General features: G+C 39.1%; 3 protein-coding genes and 3 non-coding genes across 17 annotated transcripts in view; 1 reads left to right on the forward strand and 5 right to left on the reverse strand.

Annotated features, from left to right (window-relative positions):
* srpk2 (SRSF protein kinase 2) overlaps nt 1–5610 on the forward strand; it is a 61657-nt gene extending 56047 nt beyond the window's left edge. For 8 of the 9 annotated variants that reach the window (XM_017484938.3, XM_047159967.2, XM_053686013.1 and 5 more), the window contains one exon: nt 1799–5610. In XM_017484938.3, coding sequence (XP_017340427.2) covers nt 1799–1983 — 185 coding nt within the window. In that variant the 3' untranslated portion in view covers nt 1984–5610. The remainder of the gene's footprint in view (nt 1–1798) is intronic. The other variant, XM_053686011.1, reaches the window with a different exon arrangement.
* zgc:114188 (40S ribosomal protein S17) lies at nt 5524–14727 on the reverse strand. Its single transcript, NM_001200151.1, has 5 exons — nt 14714–14727; nt 13810–13961; nt 11960–12065; nt 8469–8534; nt 5524–5641 (listed from the first exon to the last, which is right to left on the reverse strand). Exons 1-5 carry the CDS (start codon nt 14714–14716, stop codon nt 5564–5566), a joined length of 405 nt encoding a protein of 134 aa, NP_001187080.1. The 5' UTR covers nt 14717–14727; the 3' UTR covers nt 5524–5563.
* LOC124628927 (small nucleolar RNA SNORA71) lies at nt 8299–8424 on the reverse strand. The gene has a single exon (XR_006983696.1). It is a non-coding gene; the product is annotated as a small nucleolar RNA SNORA71 (small nucleolar RNA).
* On the reverse strand, nt 8824–8950 carry LOC124628926 (small nucleolar RNA SNORA71). The gene has a single exon (XR_006983695.1). It is a non-coding gene; the product is annotated as a small nucleolar RNA SNORA71 (small nucleolar RNA).
* On the reverse strand, nt 13643–13765 carry LOC124628928 (small nucleolar RNA SNORA71). Its single transcript, XR_006983697.1, has one exon. It is a non-coding gene; the product is annotated as a small nucleolar RNA SNORA71 (small nucleolar RNA).
* A 1616-nt stretch (nt 14728–16343) lies between the features above and the next one.
* LOC108274686 (casein kinase I) overlaps nt 16344–21761 on the reverse strand; it is a 36962-nt gene continuing 31544 nt past the window's right edge. For 2 of the 4 annotated variants that reach the window (XM_017484934.3, XM_017484932.3), the window contains 3 exons: nt 20943–21049; nt 20651–20674; nt 16344–20186 (listed from right to left, as the gene is read on the reverse strand). In XM_017484934.3, coding sequence (XP_017340423.1) covers nt 20132–20186; nt 20651–20674; nt 20943–21049 — 186 coding nt within the window. In that variant the 3' untranslated portion in view covers nt 16344–20131. The remainder of the gene's footprint in view (nt 20187–20650; nt 20675–20942; nt 21050–21761) is intronic. The other 2 variants (XM_017484935.3, XM_017484933.3) reach the window with 1 other exon arrangement.

A 21761-nucleotide genomic window follows, 5' to 3' on the forward strand; every position in this document is an offset into this window, starting at 1 on the left:
TACATACTGATGCTTTATATAATCCTTGTTCATACAGTGATGGTGCTGAAGGCTGTTGCCTATTGATTAACCCTTGTGGTCTGTTTGGGTCAGAAAGACTTGTTAGGGGTCCAGGCACTGAAAGTGCTGGAAGCCTATCGTATTTGAATTGGATTTTTCTTCCTCTTCTTGTTCTTATTATGATTCTCCACTAAAGAGTATGGAGAGGAAAGAGCATAAGACATAGAAACACCAAATTTCATGGAAAGTTGCAGTATGGCCCCTACTACTCAGGCAAACTAAGGGACCCACGTAGGCCTGATGGTGGTACAATAGCACAAGGTTTTATGCTCTGGTCTATATCTCAGGAATGGCAAGTCCTACAAAGAGCTGATTCCACTGAACAAAACATTCTCAAGAACCATTTTGGTCTACCCACTTAGACCTTGTGCTAATTTGCCTAATATGCAGAACCTATTTTTGGCCAATCTTCACAAAATTGGTGTCAATCTACACACAATAGCGGACCCTTCAAAAACTATCAAAACATGTTGACACTTCTAAACAATATGACCATAACATGCCAATCAACACTTGTGAGGCAGAGCCTAATTTACTTAAACAGCTTTAACTCATGATTGTTTGCATGGATTGACATGAAACCTGAACGATTCATACAGAATAACATTCTGAGGTCATACAAAGTTCCAGGAGTGGCCACATATAAGGGGCAGGGCTAAGTTCAAATAATGGTTTCTCTGGAACCATAAGTCCTATTGAGATGAAATTTGGTGCATTGCATTTCTATAAGTGGCTTACATGGCTGCTAAAACCAATCAGATTTCAGCAGGCATTTAACAGCGCTAACACTGACATGAACGTTCAATATTCATATTGTCATGAAACTTCCTTTAGGGACACACTAGTAATCCGTGCAACTGGCCACTAGGGGCACTATTCATGTTTTGTGTTTTTCCCAGTGTATCCCTGGGAGAGAAAAAAAAAAAGGATTCAAATTGAAGTTTTCTTTTCCCCCCTAATCCTTTGGCTGAACACATTAATTTGCCGTTTGGACCTTTTAGCCACACCCACTCAAATTGATGATCATTTGCATAATTGGTGTCAAATTATTCTAATCTAATACTCAATAATTATTACAAACATGTTAAGATTTGCAAATAGCATGGCCTCCACATGCCAGTCAATCTTAATAGGTTGATTTACTAAAACAGAGGACTGGTTGCTGGATTTCCATATGTTATGAGGACGTGTGTTTGGGGTATGGATAGTTCAAATAGCTGTTTCTCAGAAACCAAAAGTCCAATAAAGCTAAGCTTCGGTGTGCTGCATTGTTCTGATGATCTGCAACTGGATTTTATTTACTGTTGTGTTACTTCAAAAACATGGCCACCTTCAGTGAATCAGCTTTTAGCAGACATTTTATCCAATTAATATTGATCAGTCTAATATTTATATAATATAATACAAGGAGGGCAGTATTTCCTTAAGGTGCCTGGAACACAAGAACACAAGGGTTAAATACTGTGGGCCATCAGTGTACTACCAATAATAATGACTGCATTGCTGATACCAAGCCAGTGCTTTTACTTGTGATTAGTGTGCTTTTCAAATGATCATCACATAACAAGAGAGCTACTGGAAATGCTCAGTGTAGTTCGCTGATCGCTGACTGCACCATGGACCATCTGCGCAAAAAAAATCATACATTCAAGACACCGATTTATCGAGAGTGAAGTCTCTTTGGCTGCTGATATAAATGCATTTTTATATCCAGCTTTCTCTCTGCTTTCCTCTGTAGGTGAGTTGCGGCACATCACTAAACTTAAGCCGTGGTCTCTGTTTGACGTCCTGGTGGAGAAGTACGGCTGGTCAGCCGAGGACGCCGGCCACTTCACAAACTTCCTGTTGCCCATGCTGGAGATGGTTCCAGAAAAACGCGCCTCCGCAAGAGACTGCCTCAATCATCTGTGGCTGAACTCGTAGCACCTTCCCACAGCTAGCTCATTCCCCGTAGTGGCAGGCTTTAGGACTGCACCCCGCTCTCAGTCTGGGGGGAGAAAGAGGTCAGAGAGACAGTGAATATGAGAAAGTGAGAGAGAGAGACAGTGAATGAGAGAGAGAGAGAGAGAATGGGGGAAGGAAGCTGTGTGTGTGTAGACTAATGTAAGACTGGACCATGTTGTAGTCAGCTACTATAGTTGGAAATCTGGATTCATTATACACTCTGTTGCACCTTCACTCACTCACTCACACACACACACACACACACACACACACACACACACACTGCTGCTCATTAACTCAAATTCCATTTTCAGATGGATGAACAGAGTGATGTTTTGTATCCTGTAAAAATTACCTGAGATGAAATATGCAATGGAAGAACAATGGAGTGTAACTACCATCAAAACAAGCATTAAGAGACAGCGGTTAGCGTTACCGCCTCACAGCTCCAGGGTCCCCGGTTCAATCCTGAGCTCTGGTTACTGTCTGGGAGAAGATCCACTTTCTCCTTGCGTCTGCATGGGTTTCCTCTGGGTTCTCCGGTTTCCTCCCACATACTGTACCAGTAGGTGGATTGTCTATGATAAACTGCCCCCAGACATGAATAAATGTATGGATCAGAGTTTCCGTTAGCCGGTAAATACAGGTGTTTGACCTTTAAAAATTCCCAATGTCCAACAAAATCACAAATTGTTGCACAGCATGTCTGGTAAAACATTAACACGAAGTAGACATACGTTAGATAAAGTATGTTCGCAATTGCACACCTAAATAAGGTCTCTGTGTCTGCGCAAATATTTTTCACTTTTCACGTTTCTCCTGTAATGTGTTTGTATGTGTGCGTGTGTGTGGTACATAACTAAAACATTACAAGACAAGCCAGCATGCAACAGCGCAACACAGGAGGAGCATGACGTAGTCTCTGAGCCATCTGATAGCGTCGCTTCACCTACAGAGAAGCAGAAATCTCATCCATTTAGACAAAGAGAAAGAGATGACTGGATATTTTTCCCAGTTTGTCCGGTACAATTTATCATTCCCGTTGGGAAGACACGTTGGCCAGCACCAGAATTTCTTCTTCTGGGGGGGGGGGGGGGGGGAGAAGCCAAAATGTCCTTGAAGCACTTTCAAAATAACTGCGTTCGCTTGTCTCAATACTCCAGTGTTCAAACTCCAGTTGGCTCCAAATACATTAAAGAACCTCAGACATCGTCGTCACTGTGAGCCGGTGGAACTGATTACGGTGTATGTTTGAAAATCATGAGTGTGTATTGCTATGTCAGTGTTACTGCTATTACCTTTTCTGATGGAAGTAGGCCACCGTCTCTCACGTCTCTCTCTCTCTCAGCCTCTATTCCCCCTTACAGAGACAGAACCCCTTGAGCCAAGGGCCTGCCACAGAACTGTTTACAGCCCTCCCTCAACCCCAAAATCTACCAACACCTCCCATCAGAGCTGCATGCCACTGTTCAGGCCCCTGCAGACACACAGGAGACTCCTAACACAGAGAGACACACTGTTGCCTCTGGATGGAATAGAGCGTGTGAAACGAACAGAAGTCCGAGAGACTTCTGCAGACTGCCTCCTTTCGTTTCTCTGTGGTGTTTCTCTGAGCTAGCGAAAGCATGGAGAACCTGAGGGGGAGAATATGAGTGCGCATTTCACTCCTGTTGAGGTTCTTCTACTTCATTCGTTTGTTTCATTCTGCTGTTTTTGGAAAAACTGGTCAAAGAATCGATGTTGAGGATTCTTGTTGGAACCATGTACTGTCAATACGTCCTCTTTAAGAATTCCACAACTCTTTCGAACACATGTATGCTTCCTACCATTATAAAGCGTAAAAAAAAAAAAAAAAAAAGTCTTTTTTTCCCCGCAGCACCTTCACGTGACCGCCCCAAATCAGTCCAGTTCTGTCCGAGGTGTAAAAAAACAAAACACCACCACAAGACTGAGGTTGCACTCGCGTTGCGTTTGTTCAGGGATTATGATCAGTGTACAGAGCGCTCTACAAACCGACATCTAGTCCACTGCGAAACAGAAATACAGTTTAAATAAAGGGAGGAGCCTCGTTGAACGGAGGTCCTTGCTGGAGTGTGTGTGAGAAGAGGACAAACAACCCCACACACATACTACAGCCTGCTCTCAGTGCCAACGGCCCTCTTCTGCCCTCCAGCTCCATCACTCATCACCTATTTTCGCAATAAAAAAAGTATAAGTAGATGGTGAAGTATTTTTAAAAACAATATTTAAAAAAAATTAATAAAAAAAATGACTTCTGATGTGACGGTGACCGAATATCGTCTTATTATCGAGGTGATTGTGTTTTGTCCGTTTAGAAATGTTTTTAAAAAAAATTAAATTTTTTGTAATTATGATATAATTATGATTACTATTATTGCCATTCGTTTTTTGCTTTTTTTTAAATTCTGTCATTCTCCCCCTTCGTTAGTGAACAGTGCTGCTCTGTATGGACTAGTGCGATGCTGATCAAATTTGATCAAACATTTTTGCAATAATAGTGAATTTTTGCACCGAAAGCTCCTGATTTCTCACTTCAGCCATGCTGACTGTTCTTCCCCAACATTCACGGTTACATCTCTTGTCTGTTTTTCATTGACAGATTTAATAAAATTATAAATGAATGGCTCATTTTTTCCTGTCAGCTTTTCACCACGTACAGTTCTCATCAGGACTCGCTGGTAGCGTTCATCACTTTAAACCTGCTGCACGTGTATTAAATGGAGCTTCTTTTTTTTTTCCAATAAAAAAAATAAAAATCGCAGCAACAGCAGATATCGCAGGTGTAAACTAGCCACAGATCTTACCTCACTGCAGAAGAGTCCAGGACGGGAGGCTCAAACGTCACCCCCTGAGAATTATGAAGCCGGACAATACAGCATTTTACTTTTCAGGCTTGTCTGGAAGCACAATGCGTCTCCATGACCCGGAACATCACTTACACGGATAAGGATACGTTGACATCTCTCCACTGAATAACAAGGCCAGCTGACCTCTGCTATAAAACACCATATGGCACCACTAGTCACATCTACACCCTGTAAACCTTGTGTCTTAAACCTTCTGCTCAGAAAGCTGGTTAGTTAAAGAATTTATTCAAGGAAAATTTACAGGATTAAAAATTATTACTTCTTAAATCAAGGTGTAATGTGTATGAGGTATATCACTGTATTCTTTCTGGACAATTATATTCCTTTATTTCAGTCCAGGTTGCTGATGTTTACATTACAGAGAACCATGGACGTCTGAATCCAACTCTTACATCCTCTTTCTACAAATTAATCTAGTGGATACTTCCATTCATCTTAATTTTAATCACCATTGGTCATACACAACAGACTAGCAGGACCACAGGGAAAAAACAACAAACAAACCACAAAAATGAAGTGAATTACTTGGGGAAAGTCCCCTTTCAGAGATGTGGGGTGGTGCAGCATCAGTTTTCAGTTGAGACCTCAAACCACAAATACCAATATCAACCATCACACACACTCAAGGTCCTTGTTTTCCAAAGTTTTATTATGAGATATATTACAAACACCTAGACCCCTCGAGGAGTCTTGAAGTTCATGCCGACTGTTGGCTGGGTGACCTGCAGATTGGACAGACTGCCGAAGTCCTGTGAGGGGAACAGACGGAACAAGTTAAAACACTACAGCTGACAAAAGAAAACGTTTACTTACATTCTATTAGACAAATTCAAATGATTTTAAACATGTATTCTAAATACTTTCTGTAAAAGAAAGGAATCAAAACATTCAAAGAAAACTTGAAATACGAATCAAAGTGCGTGCCAAGTGTTTTTCATCATGCTCCATTTGAGCTAGTGCAAGTGTTTTTCTTTCTAAACAAATGAAATTATAACTCCAATAACCCTCAACAGGCATCTGGTTTACTAACTGTACCAAGTCAAAGACATGCTCTGTTTTTTAAAGAGCCAATCTGACAGCTATTTCCTGTGTGAAGCTGGTCTGAAGCTTGTGAAACATCTCATCACACACACAGTGGCATTGCAGTAGGACAAAGTGAAATGTGCAGAAGCCTGTAGGGGACATTAAAGGTTTTCTCACACATAATGTAAGATATGCACAGCAAGGTTATGATGGTTTTTAAAATATTGCTAGTTTTTATTTCGTTTTGTATTTGGGTTTTCAATTCCTGTTTCGTTTGTTAGTTTTAATCTTTGTTTTTTTCCTACCTATTAATTTGGCCATTAGCCCTCTGCTACTAAATCACTGCTGTGCCAAGGAGTTCAAATACACATCGCTCTGCCATCTACTGGTTATTTATGATTCGGAAAGAGACAGACCAACCGCTGTTCTTAAGTCAGACCACCCAGCATTTTATATACGAAAACCTATTTTAATAACAATCAATAAATAAAATGACAAAAACCTAAGTTTTATTCTCTGAAATTCTATAGTTTTCGTTCGTATTGCAGGTGAACGTTATAGTTGCAGTTTAGTTTTCGTTTATTTGGAAACTCGCATTTCTATTTTAGTTAACGGAAATGTTCTCACGGATGGTTTGAGTTTTCATTAACTTTGATGCAGTTAAGTTTAGTGTCTATTTTATTGTCGCTACAAAATGTTAATTTGAGGATTCGATAGTAATTACATGCTAGACCTAACAAGCACCATTTTATATAGTGTACATCATACTATATCATATGTATGAATATCATACTATACATCATAATAGGGCTGCTCGATTATGGCAAAAATCACCACTATTATTTGTCAATATTGAGATCACAATTATCACGATACATTTATTTATTACACAGTTAATGTAAAAATAAAAATGAATTAGATCACTATGCCTCTACATGTACATTCTTTACTTGAGCTATGAATAGCTGCTTACATTTGTTTATGCTTTTGCATGAAATTTCTGCATCTCTTACTGTACTCCTTTATAAGATAGCGGAGCAGGTCATGTGATGCATTTTGGCGAATCGCATCTCAGGAAATGAACTTTAAACGTCCTTAGCCGGTGAAATTCTGTCTTGTGGTTTAGATCAGCCTGTAGTTTCTCACTATTAGCGAGCTCTAGAAAAGTAGTGAGCGTATTTAGACCAGCTCTCATTACGCTGGAGGAAATGAGCTTTCCAAGGATAGCAAATGTCATTTCTTTTTGATCCACATCGGACTCCTCGAAACCAAATCGTTTCCGAACAGCTGAAATGGTTTTCTATTTCTTGTCAACCAAATTCTCTCTTTCTGCCATCTTGGCTCGAGCTGAACTAAAAATGCCACAGTCTGGCGGGGAGTGAGTTTGGCCTTTTAGGGAGGGGCGAAAGCGCACTGCTGTGAAGAAAAATGGTGCACGGTTTTTAAAAAGACAAAACGAGATCATTGCATGAACGAACGTGGCACAATAATCGTTTTATCTCCATTATTTTGTTTTCATAATCGTCGGAGGCCGTAATAAAAATTTCAATCAATCGCACGACCCTACATCAAGCACACAACTCGCATAATTTAATCTCGTTTGCGTTGAATGAGCAGGTTTGATCTTATGGACTTTTGTTCGTTTGTCTTTGTAACAAGACAGATGACGACGACTCTGAAGAACAGACAAACCAGAAACGTGTCCAATCAACAATCCAATCCAGCTACATCAGTAATTACATATGAAGAACAGAGACGAGCTCGGCCAAAGAGGAAACGTACCCATCATGTCAAATGTGGTCCATCAGCCAACACATGTTTGGTTCAGATATAAATTGAAGCTACAAGGCTACTATTACGTGGGGATTCGGTCATTGGTTTAGGCAGCAAATAATACAGCCATTCGATTTGTACCATTTTAAATGTGGAGCCACATTGTTTGGATAACTAATACAACTCGTTTGTATTTAATATACATCTCAAATAGGAACCTCATCGTCCAAATTGTCTAATATTTCAAACCTTTTGCAGCAGCCATGAGTGAGTCAATAATAAACATGACTCCTTTATATTTATAAAAAAAAACAAACAAACAACTAACCCCACCCCCCCGAAGCTGTGCCGAGGAGTCCGGCTTCCGAATGGCTGCTACTACGCTTGCCAGTTTAATAGATAAATAGATAACATTGTCAGAAAAACACAAGTCGATCAGTGAGGAGTCCGAACGTGATATGACATGCGGAGAGGACTGACGGTGTCTAAGGCAAGGAGGTCAAAGTGTCGAACAATTCCTTTGAAAATGTTGGCTGCGTTATTTACGGTCAATCAAGCTGCAAATGGTTATGTAATGCAAAAATTAAGATAACGATGTGTGTAGAGTATTTGTGTGAAAGATACAGGGTTTGGCAAGAACACGTTGTCTAGCAAACACGGGAAAGACTTTCTGTTTTCTCTCCCTGTAATATCAATGACCTGGCAACCAGAAACCACGGTCACTTTCGATACAGGGACCCGCTGTACACAGTTTCTTCCATAACCTGAAATTAAACGTACCAGAAGCTTGAGCATCTCCTTGGTGTCAGGGTCCACCTCAATGATCTCCTGGTCCAGAGCAGAAACCTGTAGAGACAAATAGCATTTAGTGAACCGTGAAAGCTTATGTGAAAATATCCATCATGGACATGGTCTGAATGGTACACACAAGCCTTAATGCTCTAAACCGGTTCTCTATCCTGCTCTTGGAGGACCATGCACATGCACATTTGAGTCTTCTCCATCTTCTAACTCATCCAGTTCTAACTAGTTCAGGCTTGCTGATGAGCTGAATCAGGTAAATTGGGAGCAGGGAAAGCAATTGTGCAGGGCATCAGTACTCCAGGACCCTGGACTGAGAAACACCAGTCTAATGTGTGTGAAAGATACAGGGTCTGACAGGAACAAAGCAATCCTGCAAACACGGGAAAGACTTTCAGGTTTCTTTTCCTGTATTATCAATGACCTGGCAACCAGAGACCACAGTCACTTTCGATACAGGGTCAGAGTTGGAGCCAAATTATAACAAGGAGCTGAAATGCAATTTTAATCTGGGATTAACTGCTCTATCTAAAACACCTGTTCTGTTGTGAGCGGATTTATCGACTTCCTCAACCAAAATGAGACGTTTCAACTAGTAATGTTGAATGGAATCACCGTATCCGGCATGCCCTACATCCACAAGTAACAAAATTAATGCCCAAATACAACGATAATACATTTTCGATACGTTCACATTTTCAAGTCTTAATTGACGATGGACACAAATTCAGGCATCTCAGAACTGCAGATAAAGTCCATTTTACACCAGAAGTGGCACCGCACAAGAAGCACATCACAGAAACTGCACTCATAAGGAAAACATTAATTTTCATTCACTGGTTTAGTAAATATAACGAGCAATTGTATGTGCTGAACGTTATTATTCACATACATAATATGCGATTACATTCTGTTCATCCAATGAGATTTTCACTTGAACTCTGTGGTAGTTTGAATTGTAAGTATTTTAAGAAATATTGATTATAATGTTTACGTCTGTTAAACACCAACACCTATATATAACCACTGACAAGGGGACAGATTTATTGCAGTGAAAAATCCAATTAAACTCCACTAAAATCACATTAAAAACAGGTTCTCCCACTCTCATAAGGCTTAAGTGAATCAGTTCTTTGACAATTAAGGATATCTGAATAATAGAAATTAGGCAGAAGATACAGCCATCTTCAACTAAAAAAATTATTTACGACATACTGCACCTAAAAAATGTAAAATAAATAAATAAATAAATAAAATTACATTATTAAAAAAAAAGAAAGAAAGAGGCACTAGGTAGAGCTGAAAAAAATTAATGCATGTGCAAATGTGTTGCATTTGCACAGAGCAAACTGGGTCAAGATACAGATCACAGGAGAGTGGTGCAGGAGAGCACAGAATGTGGTTAAACAGAAAACAACGGACAAAAATGGACTTTCATATTTTGGATTACTAAATAAAGAGACAAATCAATAAATAAAGCAGTCACCAAATTTAACATTTATATGTTGAAGCTCCAGCACAAACAGCAGGATTTTTATTGATATATAATAGGGATTTTGAAACTGGGGTGAAAACAAATACTAATAATCAGGGCCCTGCTTTGAAGCAGCGTACATAACAAATGGGAAAAAAAAAAAATTGCACATTACTGCAGCCAAAGTCATTATAGGCAGACATGTCCACTCGGTGGCCATCTTAAGTTATTATTCTTTCCAGTAATACGTGACCAGGCTAAAGGGGAAAGACCTTCAAATGCTATTAACTAATCATTAAATTAAAAACGTATAAATTGTCAATTATTTCTGGTGTTTTGCCCAAGCTATGAGGTCCAATAACCTTTTTAATGCACACACAGAGACAGAGAGAGAGAGAGAGAGAGAGAGAGAGAGAGAGAGAGAGAGAGCTAACCCATTAGTTAACCCACCAGGCAAGTGAAAGCTCCAATGCACACACTTACTCACTCATGTTTCAGTTGCCTGGAAACCCAGGAGAAGTCTGAAATAATTTAAACCACACACCTCTTCCCCACCCCATTATGATTTAGTTGTGTAGTCAAACGCATCAATAGAGACTAACCCAGACAACTATAGTCTGGAGATTAGTAGTTTGGATCCCAAGAGTGCTACAGCCATAAGCATTCAGAAGTCCAAGAGATCAAAATGGCCATGCTCTCTGGGTGGGAGATGCAATATTCTCTCACCCCCCCATAGGGACACTAGCCAGTCATGTGTTTCTGTGAGGGGGCACTTGAGTGTTTTCATCAGAGGGTGTTACGCTGCTGTGTAACGCAGCATGCGCACTGGATCAAAAAGATGCAGTTGGTTGGCTTCATGGGTCTCGGAGCCTTCACCCTCCCCGAGGCTGGTGGGTGGGTGGGAAATGGTGGGTGACCAAAACAGGAGAAAGGGGTTCAAATAAAATGTAAAAAAATAAATAAATAAAAATTAAATATAGTTAAAAAAAATATATATTTCTGGACATTTTTCCCCCTCCTACTGAACTATGCAAGCCATTTGGAATGTTTGCAATTTCCCTTGAAAACTACAGAGGTATTTTACTGAACTTAATCTATAAAGGATCAATATTGGATAATAACACGTTACTATATCAGAGTCTAAACAAGCCAGTGTATATTATTCTGCCTGTTCTGATTTCACAAACATTTCTATGCTAACCCTGAATTAATGCATATTTACACTATTTGGCTTGATCTCTCAGGTAGGATTCCAGTCAAAACCAAGCCAAGCACGAGATACCTTAAATCCACACGTGTGAGATGTGGTGTGTTAATTTGAGAATATGACTAGTACAAGTTTGACTCACATTATGGGATTTCCTGAAACATAAGCGCCGCACTGAGAATTACACGTGCTTCGACCACTTGTTTTTGAACCTGTGAACCGTCTCATTGCCTGAAATCTCTGCTGCAACAGCCAGCATTTTTCTCTCGCATTACACAATGCAAGCTGGACCTAACGCGATGCTGTACATCACAGGTGCAGAGAGAAACTAAGCCCTAAAGCTCCTGGACATCCTGATAAAGGACGTGCCACGATATCACACAGATTAACAGGTCCAGACTTGGGAGCAGATGAAAGTCCCCCGTTTACACTTGGTTATCAGGATTATATCTGAACAGGGATTATCTAAATAAAAATGAAAGAGTAAATCAATGCGTCTCTGAACGTCGAGGTCTGTGCCTATAAAAACACAGACAAGTGGCACAAAAATCATGATTCCTGATGCTGCAATGAACTTATTCATAAAGAAAATGAGGAACACTGGAAATCTATTCTACTACAATAGCTAATTTGCATCTTCACATGCAATACAGCAAAGCGTATTCAGTCACAGAGATACATTTAAGCATCTGGTTTGTATTCTTATCAAAATGTGATCCAGATACAAGGCGCATGAAACAAACAGGTGCAAACAGGGTGTATAAATGCTCCAGCAGAGCTAAAACGTACCTCTGGGACATAGTTGTCCCTCCTCTCACGCTCCTCCTCCTGCAGTTTGATGGAGATGCCTCTGACTGGCCCTCTCTGGATGCGCTTCATCAGATGGGTCACATACCTACAAAGTCACAAGACAACACGTTATTTCATCATGCTTTATCATCAACAGCACGAACTCTTACAGCTGCGTCGGATGGATGACAACTGTGTGATTTAGACGTGAACCTTGTATAATGCTAAACCGACAGCTTCGAGCTTTTCTTGGTACATTAGCCTTTCAGTAGGGTCACACTTTTTTTTTTCATAATCGAAATTTTCGATTTCAATTTCGATTATGGTCTTCGACAATTATGAAAAAATAAGAGATAAAACGATTATTGTGCCGCATACGACATATTCAAAATAATCATGATTTTTGCCAAAGTCGAGCAGCTCTACCTTATAGATGTGGTGCTCAACATCTAGTCTTGACTGACTGACAGAAACAAGGGGGAAAACTGTCTAATTCTTCCTTTCAAAACGGCTTTAAGTGTTTATGTTTAGTCGAGCTGGAAACAGTCGGAAAGCCCGGCTTCAGAACATAATTTAGATCAGCAGTTCTCACTGTGGGGATCATGAAACTGAGTGATGGAGACTAGCTTTTAGTTTTTTTTTTTTAAAAACTCCATCAGTGGTGGAAATCACAACCCATTTTGAGCTTTATAGCTAGACTGACTGGACACATGAATCAAATAGGTTTAATTCAGACAAACTGGGCCTGGTGATCTCTCGGGAGAAAAGTTCAGGAATAAAAAGCTTCATGCCTCTAGGAAATAGGGAAAATATTTGATATGCTGACAAATTTCCACAGTAAAAAAAAAAAGAAAAAAAAAAAAAGAAGTTAAGGTGGGACATATTGAGCAGCTTCCACCCTTTTAAATAGCCAATAGCGTTTTACTCGACAGTATCATGGACGTGAGCCCGAGCAATGAAGTGTACAACTTGAAGCCGTTTCCTTCTTAACCAACTAATAGACTGAATAAAACAGGCGGTCGCACATATTTACGACCCTTGCTTGCTGATATGATTTCTCTGGCTTAACAACGGCTATTCAGCAAAGCTGTCTACTCGGACACGGAATCATGCGACGGTTATCCAACTCTGTGCTAGCTATGTGAAACTGCATCGTATGCCATTTGTTTATTTTCAGATTAATCTAGCAGCATTAAGACAATAAGTCAATTATATGAATTATTATGAAATAACTACATTTTGAATGTTTCCACATGACATCACAATGGTCAGGTGGTACAAGTCGGAGCGCTTAGAAAATTCCTAGATGGGGGGGTGGTTACGAGTCCTACGAGGAAATGAATTTTTTTTTGTAAGTCGTGATCTCAATTACAGTATGGCACTAAATGCAGATTTTTATAATGTTCAGGTTCTAAAGAGCATTTGATTGGACAGAAAATCTGGTGAAAACCTGAAGTGCAGAATGACGTCATCAAAACTGTTGATTGGAATCAGTGGTAGAGAGACAGACAAAAAAATTTCCGCGTATATCTTCTAGATGCAAATTTTGTCATTGTTTTGGAGCACACTAGCTTACAGATAACCTTAAGGAGAACATGTTCATACTAAATGCTACAAAACTGCAATAACAAAATGAGAACTCCTCCACCTCCACCTCCTCTTGAAGTAGTGTGTGATGTAAAGTGTGTGAAAGATACAGGGTTTGGCAAGAACACGTCTAGCAAACACGGGAAAAACTTTCGGTTTTCTCTCCCTGTGGTATCAATGACCTGGCAACCAGACACCACAGTCACTTTCGATACAGGGGACCCGCTGTACAGCGACACTTGTCACTCCAGTCAGTCTCTTACCCGGCGATCTTGTTGCGGAGCTTCTTGCTGGGGATGATGGCGATCTCCTCGCACACACGCTTGTTGGTGTGGAAGTCATTGCCCAGGCGGGTGTAGTACTTCTCGATGATGACCCGAGCGGCCTTCTTCACCGTCTTTGTCCTGACACGGCCCTGTGTACAGAAGATTAAAAGACATCCGTCAGAAATAGTCAAGCCTATCGCAGGATATACACAAGAACTTCAACCCCCCCCCAAACTAATCAAAACATCCAACATCTTTTCTATAAAAGCCTTGTGTTGATCATAATCCAGGTAACAATCTAAACTAACTCTTCAGCCATTTGGTGTTTACTGTCAGATACATATAAACGTGCTAGAGCCACTTGGAGTGACAGAACAGATGAGGTGTAGTATCTGAAGGCAGTGACAATCCTAAACAAGTGCATTTGAAGGAATTTATCTGTTAAATGCACCAACATTAGCAATGAAGAATCTCTAATAGAAATATAGCATCTATTTGCTAGCTAAGTGTTAGCTAATACAGCCTCTGGTTATTTTCCAGCTTCCTGTTAAGATTTTTTTTTTTTAATCGAAAAAAAATACTAAAAATACACGATTCACGCACTATAAACAGCAAATAATATACCTATTAATTAATAAAAAATGATAGCCATTAGACTGTAACCTATTTCTCCTCCAACGTTAGCTAGCAGGACGCTAACCGAGACGTCTTCTTGCGTCCAGACTCTGCCAAATATTTAATAATTCTCCCCCCAAAATAAAGCCCACATGCGTTGAATATTCACACATCCAAAGTCCTAAACACTTCTACTACACGATTAACTGTTTAACGGTGTGCCACAGTGTGTATAAAATGAGGATTGAAGCAGATTTTATCGCCACGGAAAATGTCAGGTACCCACCATGTTGGATCAGGTTAGCCGAAGAGAGCCTGAAAGAGCTCCACCGGAAGTTTAAAGCACAGACCGGAAACGCTATCAGGGACGTGCTGCCACCTTCTGACACGGAGAAAGTGCTGAAGAAATTCTCACAGTTTGAATTCCGAGGAGTCTATTAGTTATGAGCCCTTTTGTCATGTCTACTACATACTAAGAAAAGGGGTTCTTCGAGGATTGAAAGATTACAGGGTTGTGTTCCCTCTCCCTGTGACATGTTCTCTATTTAAGAACACCTGTACATTCATGCAGTTATCCAATCAACCAATCATTTGGCAGTAGTGCAATACATAAGATAATAGCAGATACAGGTCAAGAGCTTCAGTTAATGTTCACATCAAACATCAGAATAGAGCAACAATGTGATCTCATCGACTACGTTTACATGCACATCAAATTCAGTTTAAGGTCTATATTCGGGTTTAAACCGTATTCCACATACGACATTTATATGCGTACAGGCATCGAAATATTCCTGTATACATGGTTGTTGTAAGTATACCTGAGTTGCCATTCCTAAATATCTAGATTACAGCAAAGCATCTGTGCACACACACAAGAGCATGCGTATAGATCTCCTGTCAGTGGATTTTCTGAATAAGGTGTTTTTTTGCATGCAACATATTTCTGTTGGCAAATTCCAGGGGCGGGAATCTGAATTTGAGGAATCAGAATATTGTCTTAATCTGAATCGGTCGATCCGACTGTGGCGTTTACACGCCTCTGTACTAATTCGATTATTGACAAACTCTGATTAAAATCGTAATATTGATGTGCATGTAAACATAGGAAATCCACTGAAAGGAGATGCTCGGTTTGCGCATGTTCAGTTTGCAGGGAATTGTGGGTGCTAACAGATGCTTAGCTGTAAGCTAGGTATTTAGGAATGGCAACTCAGGCATACTTACTGTACAGCAACCACGTATACAGGAATATTCTGATGTCCGTACGCATATAAACGTCGAATGCGGAATATGGCTGAAACTAGAATATTGACCTTAAATGCAATATGATTTGCATGTAAACGTAGTCATTGACTTTGGCCATAGAATGGTTGCCAGTGCAAGTCGGTCAGGTTCGAGTATTTCAAAAACTGCTGATCTGGAATTTTCAAGCACGTTGGTCTCTTTACACAAAATAATACAATTAAAAACCAACCAAAAAACCAAAACAAAACAACATCCAGTAGGCATCAGTTCTTTGGGCAAAAACAGCTTGTTGATGAGAGAGGTCAGAGAAGAATAGCCAGACTGGTTCAAGCTGACAGAATGGATACAGTATCTCAAATATAACCACGCTTTACAACCGTTGTGAGCAGAAAAGTGTCTTAGAATGGACAACACGTTGAACCTTTAAGTATATGGGCTACAACAGCAGAAAAACACAATGGCTTCCACCCCTGTCACTCAAGAACAGAAATCTGAGGCTACAGTGGGGACCGAAACTGGACATTTGAAAATTGGATCAAGACAGATTTCTAGAACAAAAGAAACACTTTTATATCACGTGTGAATGACTGTCTTAATATAATGCAGTTTTTTAGGCAGCAAAGTTAAATTCATCTGACTCTCAAATACAAAAAGACTCAGACACGGAGTGAAGGGTAAGAGAGAGATTTTTTTTTATTATTATTATTTTACATTAAAAAAGGGTCCAAACTTGAGCTACCCTTCTGGGTTGAAGGAATAAAAAGTGTTTGTCTGTGCCTCTAAACAATGGCCATTACACAGAGAGGCTGCCTGTCTGTCCGAACACAAAAATGTGATCTCTAAATCTCAAAAACTAATGGATTCTTCACAACTGGAGCCCTTTAGCACAGTTAAAGCATAAGGATAAAATTTGGAAATGACATTCAACATTGTAACACAATATTAATAATACATTTTAGGAGCCTGTTTTATCCAGACACACATTAAGCCCTGATACCACTGTACATGAACAACGCTTCTTGTTAGAAATCCTCATTAACAGCATTTAGTCCAAGACAAAGTCGAAATAGTGGGGGGAAATTGTCTGTGAAAATCATCATCATCATCATCATCCCTTAATGTTCAAGTTAACTTTCATGTATCTGTTTAGGCTTGCTTTATACAGCTCAAACCAGGGATAAAATAAAACCCAGCTCTGTAATAGACTTCATTTTCATCATGAGACCATCAAACAATTCAGTATTTTACATAATTTACAACTGGACAGGTTCTGACTGATCTCAATGTGGTATCATTAGTGGTTTCAGTTCCATCATATCTGTGGTTGGCAGATTAAACAAGAGAATGTGCCTCTCTCTCAAGCTAAATGTGAAATAATCCGTTTTTTAATCATGAGACAATGATACATTTATCTTAGTTTCCAGACTTGTGTCACTTGTTGTTTCATTAAAAAATGTTTTTCTTTGAATAAGGCATAATGTGTGTACAGGGAACCAGACCATATGGTTTAAGACTGTAGCTTTGAGGAAAGATGATTAATCGTAAGGAATGATCTTTAAACGTGCCGTCGTTTCTGTAGGGCATTCGTTTTGTACGTGAGCACAAGTGTACATTGCACTCAGGAATTAAAACAGCAAACGTAAACAAGTGTCAACTCGTTGACAAAACACAAATCATGATAGATGTGGATGGTGCTGGAACCAGTGGCACAGAAAGAAAAGACAGGTTGAAATACAAGTTTCCCAGAATGCCCCAGTGAACCAGTATTTATATGACTCAAAGCAGATACTGGCTTGGGGCACAAAGGCAAAGTTACAGTCACACTACTGTAATCCTTCTGCCCCACAAAAACTCAAATCAAATCTTAAATGTAAAGATAAAATGCTTCTATTAATAATAATATAAGCTAAAACAAATTCTGAGCATAACAGTGTATGATCAGTTTCAGTATCACCCATACATGACTAAAATAAACACACACAATGGAAATCTGGTCCTATGTCACCTAGTCTAAGATTGTTTATGAAGACATCCAGCTAATACAATGATTTCAACACTGGTTCAGTCAATGTCCAAACAGATATAACTTAAACGATTATGCACAAATAATTATTAAACATATACTATACACACACCTATATATATATATATATATATATATATATATATATATATATATATATATATATATATATATATATATATATATATATATATATATATATATATATATTTTTTTTTTTTTTTAACCATATATGGCTAATTTAGGAGAAAAGCAAAGATCCAGTCATTCACCCCACCAGGAGGTGCCGTGGAGACCTTAGTGTTCTCCGAATAAATGAAACAAAAATATTCACAATCAATAAAATTACAAATAAAGTGACCACATACACTCATATGCACTGTAAATGCACAGAAAACACACAAATTTCCCATTTGAGGCATGGTTCATTAAATACAAAATAAATGTTCATTTTGTTTAAAGGCAAAATCTGAGAAAAGTCCATCATTTAGGCCGCAATTATTAATCCATATTCAAAAACCGAACATAAAAAAAACAAAACAAACAAAAAGCAAGCAGTTACAGTACAAAAGTTCTGCAATAGAATTAATGCTATAAACAGGCAGCTGTTTGTTAGATTACACATGAAGAAACATTCACCCAAACAAAAGCTAGCTTGAAGACTAAAGCAGAAATATAACGTAATAAAAAAATAAAAAAATAGATGTATTAATCCCGAAAACAATGTATTTAATAGAAAGGTTAATTTAGCTTTCTCTTAAACACTCAAGTATGTCAAGGTGCAAAGAACCTGAACACTGTTTACCCAATACCCAACATCTCTGTAGCATCGTGGGAATTAAGACAAACGCTCTTTACATCCAATAATGATTCAGTATAATTAGTTACAGGTAAATCGCACATCAAGTTATGACAGGCTTGCAGTCCATCTCAGCATTAATATAGGTAGGATAGGAGCTAGTCTGAACCTATAAAAGTTATCGGTCTGATATTTTTACCCAGGTATAATAACGGTAATGATCTGACTAGTGTGTATGCAGCTCTGTATTCAAGGCATTACACAGTATCATCAGCAGGGGACATGAGAGAAGAGACCTGACAATGTGAAAGAACGACACCTTCCTTCTAAATGCACAAACCCACGTTACAGAAACCATAAATATACATAAACCTGCTATAAAATTTCAACTGTTGGCCTCATCTGTGGGGAAACAGTCTTCTATATCTTCCATAATTTGAAAATATATGAAAACACTAAGAAAAAAAAAAATGGGGGAAAAACAGAAAGTGGTAATGGAGAATTGTAACCTTTAAGACTTTGGGAATGGGTATTGCACTTTCAAAGCTGAAGGTTTCTATATAACTGCACATTGCAAATATGCTTTGCAAGCTGAAGCTAAAATGAGTGGTACTGATTTGGGCTTTCTCGTTTACACCCTGCTGTAAATGTATTAAGAGAAGCAATGGATTGGATCATGCAAACTACAATACGATTAAATACACAGTTCCATGAAATATGGCTTTTGGTTACCTAATCAAACATTTTACATGCCACAAATACCTTCAGGATAAATACGTCAATATATCGAGTAAATTTTTTTTCTTTTTTCCTCATTTAGATTTTGGTCTTCGGGGACAAAATCCTTCGCAAGCCAGTCATCTATGCAAAACCCCTTTAGAGATTCATACGCGTTTACATACTAACGTATGTATTGCACTTTTACATGCAATAATATTTGTCTTCAGTGTAACACATTCTTTTCATTGTGACTGTTATTGTGTTGTGGAGTTTTGAACTCTGCATTAAATGAGTTATTTTTGTGACGACACAGTGCTTATGTGTTTATGGGTGTAAGTAAGGCAGGATGCATACAGTAAATTGGCATTTATATTCAAACTGCACAGAATCTATCAAAGAAAACTGCAGCGAAGTGGAAGTAATCTGTGCTATTGAGTCGAGGTACCACCAGGCGATAAATTCCTCTCTGTCCAAAAGCATGGGGAAAATAGACATAAGAAAAGTAAAGAAAACAAGAACAATAAACCGGCCAAGCACAAGAGCAAGAAATGTCCTTGAAATGGTTGAATATTTGGGAAAAGTTCAAATACAAATGTTCATAGCAAAATACAACCCTTCAGGAAGAAATGCAGCATGACTGTCCTCTACTAACTGGCTCCTCATAGGGACAGACATCCATAAAAACATTAAAATACATAAATAAAGGAGTATCAGGATGAAACGGCAAAATAAGAGAGTGCAAAGGGGAGACAGTCCTGTCCAGGTGCCTCTGGACTGTTAAGAAGCTTAACATTCTTGCAGGGCCACTGTATGTACTGTATGTATTGGCCTTGAAAATTTCCAGCTGTAAATGCGTCTCCATGGAAAGGCTCACATCAGCAGTGCAGTGAAAACAAGGAGAGGAATATTTTGGCTCATTTGTGCCTCGGAGAACTCTTCTTCCTTTTACGCTTGAAGAAGCAGCAGCACCTGGTGGGGGGTGGGGGGTGGGGGTAAGAGATCAAAACTATTATGAAAACTGTGTGTCAAGGTCACACCCCATATCTATTAAAATTTACAAGAAAAGACATTAGTGGGTTTGTGAAGGTCGTCACGTCAACCACACAAAGTAAAACTCACAAAAAAACAAAAACAAAAACAAAGCACAAGACGACAACATGGCCGTTAGAAAGACATGCTGCTGAGAAAGACACATGGCATTGTGTCAGACGACTTCTGGGCTGCTGCCTCTAGAACACCTAATATGGAAATGTTAACTCAAGACCAAATAATAATCAATACTGTTAAAGTTATCTATTAAGAGACAAGACACCCTGTCCAGCCAGTTTGATAGTGCTGTATTATGTAAGGCATTAGCTCTCTAGGTCAGTATTAGCGTTCCTCCTGTGTGCCCGTCCCTGAATTGGGATGAGTACAGGGAAAGGGAGACTCACCACAAGTTGAGCATTTTCACGCAGCTACAGAAAGCGTAGAGAGAGAGATAGAGATTAATACTGTACACGCAAACAGGTGAAGTGAAAATACATGCAACATATCGAGGGTGATAGGAAATGCAATACACATACAAGGCAATGATGTGGTACAAAAGAGAAATAGCAAGACCCTGCCAAATCAAGATGGGAAGACTGCGAGGACAAAAGCTTCACAGCAAGAAGGCAAGGAAAAGACGAAGCACAGATATAGTAGAGGAGGGGAAAAAACAAACAAACAAAAAAAACAACGCACTTGGCCTCATCCACCACGTCCACTTCTGCCTGCGTTGTTATTGGTGCGTTGGAATGAGCTACCAGAGGGTCGTCTGCATTCAGCTCCCCGTTGGTTGAGCTGATCACCTGCAACACAGATTTTGTCCAATCAAAAAGAAGCTTGTGTGTGTGTATATGAAGGAAATTTTTAAAGCCTATGCCAGCTTCACAAAGCCTCTTGTGTAAATTTACCACCCACTGGAAAAGAAAGAACAATTGATCATTTGCTGCTCAAATGAAAATCCTTTTTTTCTTAAATTTATATTTTGTATATTGTTATAATTTCCATTTTGTCCAATACAAGTGGTCCAGTACTTATAAAGTGTTCAGATTCTTTTAGGGGGAAAAAAAAAAAAAAAAAATTCAATTCGAATTTATGTTGCACTTTTAAGGTTTTCATTTGACCCATTCTCGTAATTAAAAAATAAATAAATAACATTTTTGGGAATTTCTATTTTTCTGCAGATTTATTTTGCATGATTTGAATTGGGTGCAACTACATTCAGTCTAACAAAGTACCAGTCAGAATTTACCCTAAACACTGAACCTAGAAATTACTTGCCCTCTACAGATCTTTGTGCCTAAGTGACCATGAGTATAACTGCATCTAGTTAGAATTTTAGACATACTACTTTAGTGCCTCCAGAAATACATTCAAAATACACCAACGCACCACGCAATGACTCATGAGTATAAAAATAAAAGCAATGTGGAAGCTCTTCAGCATCACTAGCACTGTTCACACGTTGTTTACATTGCCAGGGAGATGCTGCTGTCAATCAGTATGCTCGCTCACGCA

Source organism: Ictalurus punctatus, chromosome 14 (genome assembly GCF_001660625.3).
Source record: "Ictalurus punctatus breed USDA103 chromosome 14, Coco_2.0, whole genome shotgun sequence".
Taxonomy (NCBI): Eukaryota; Metazoa; Chordata; class Actinopteri; order Siluriformes; family Ictaluridae; genus Ictalurus; species Ictalurus punctatus.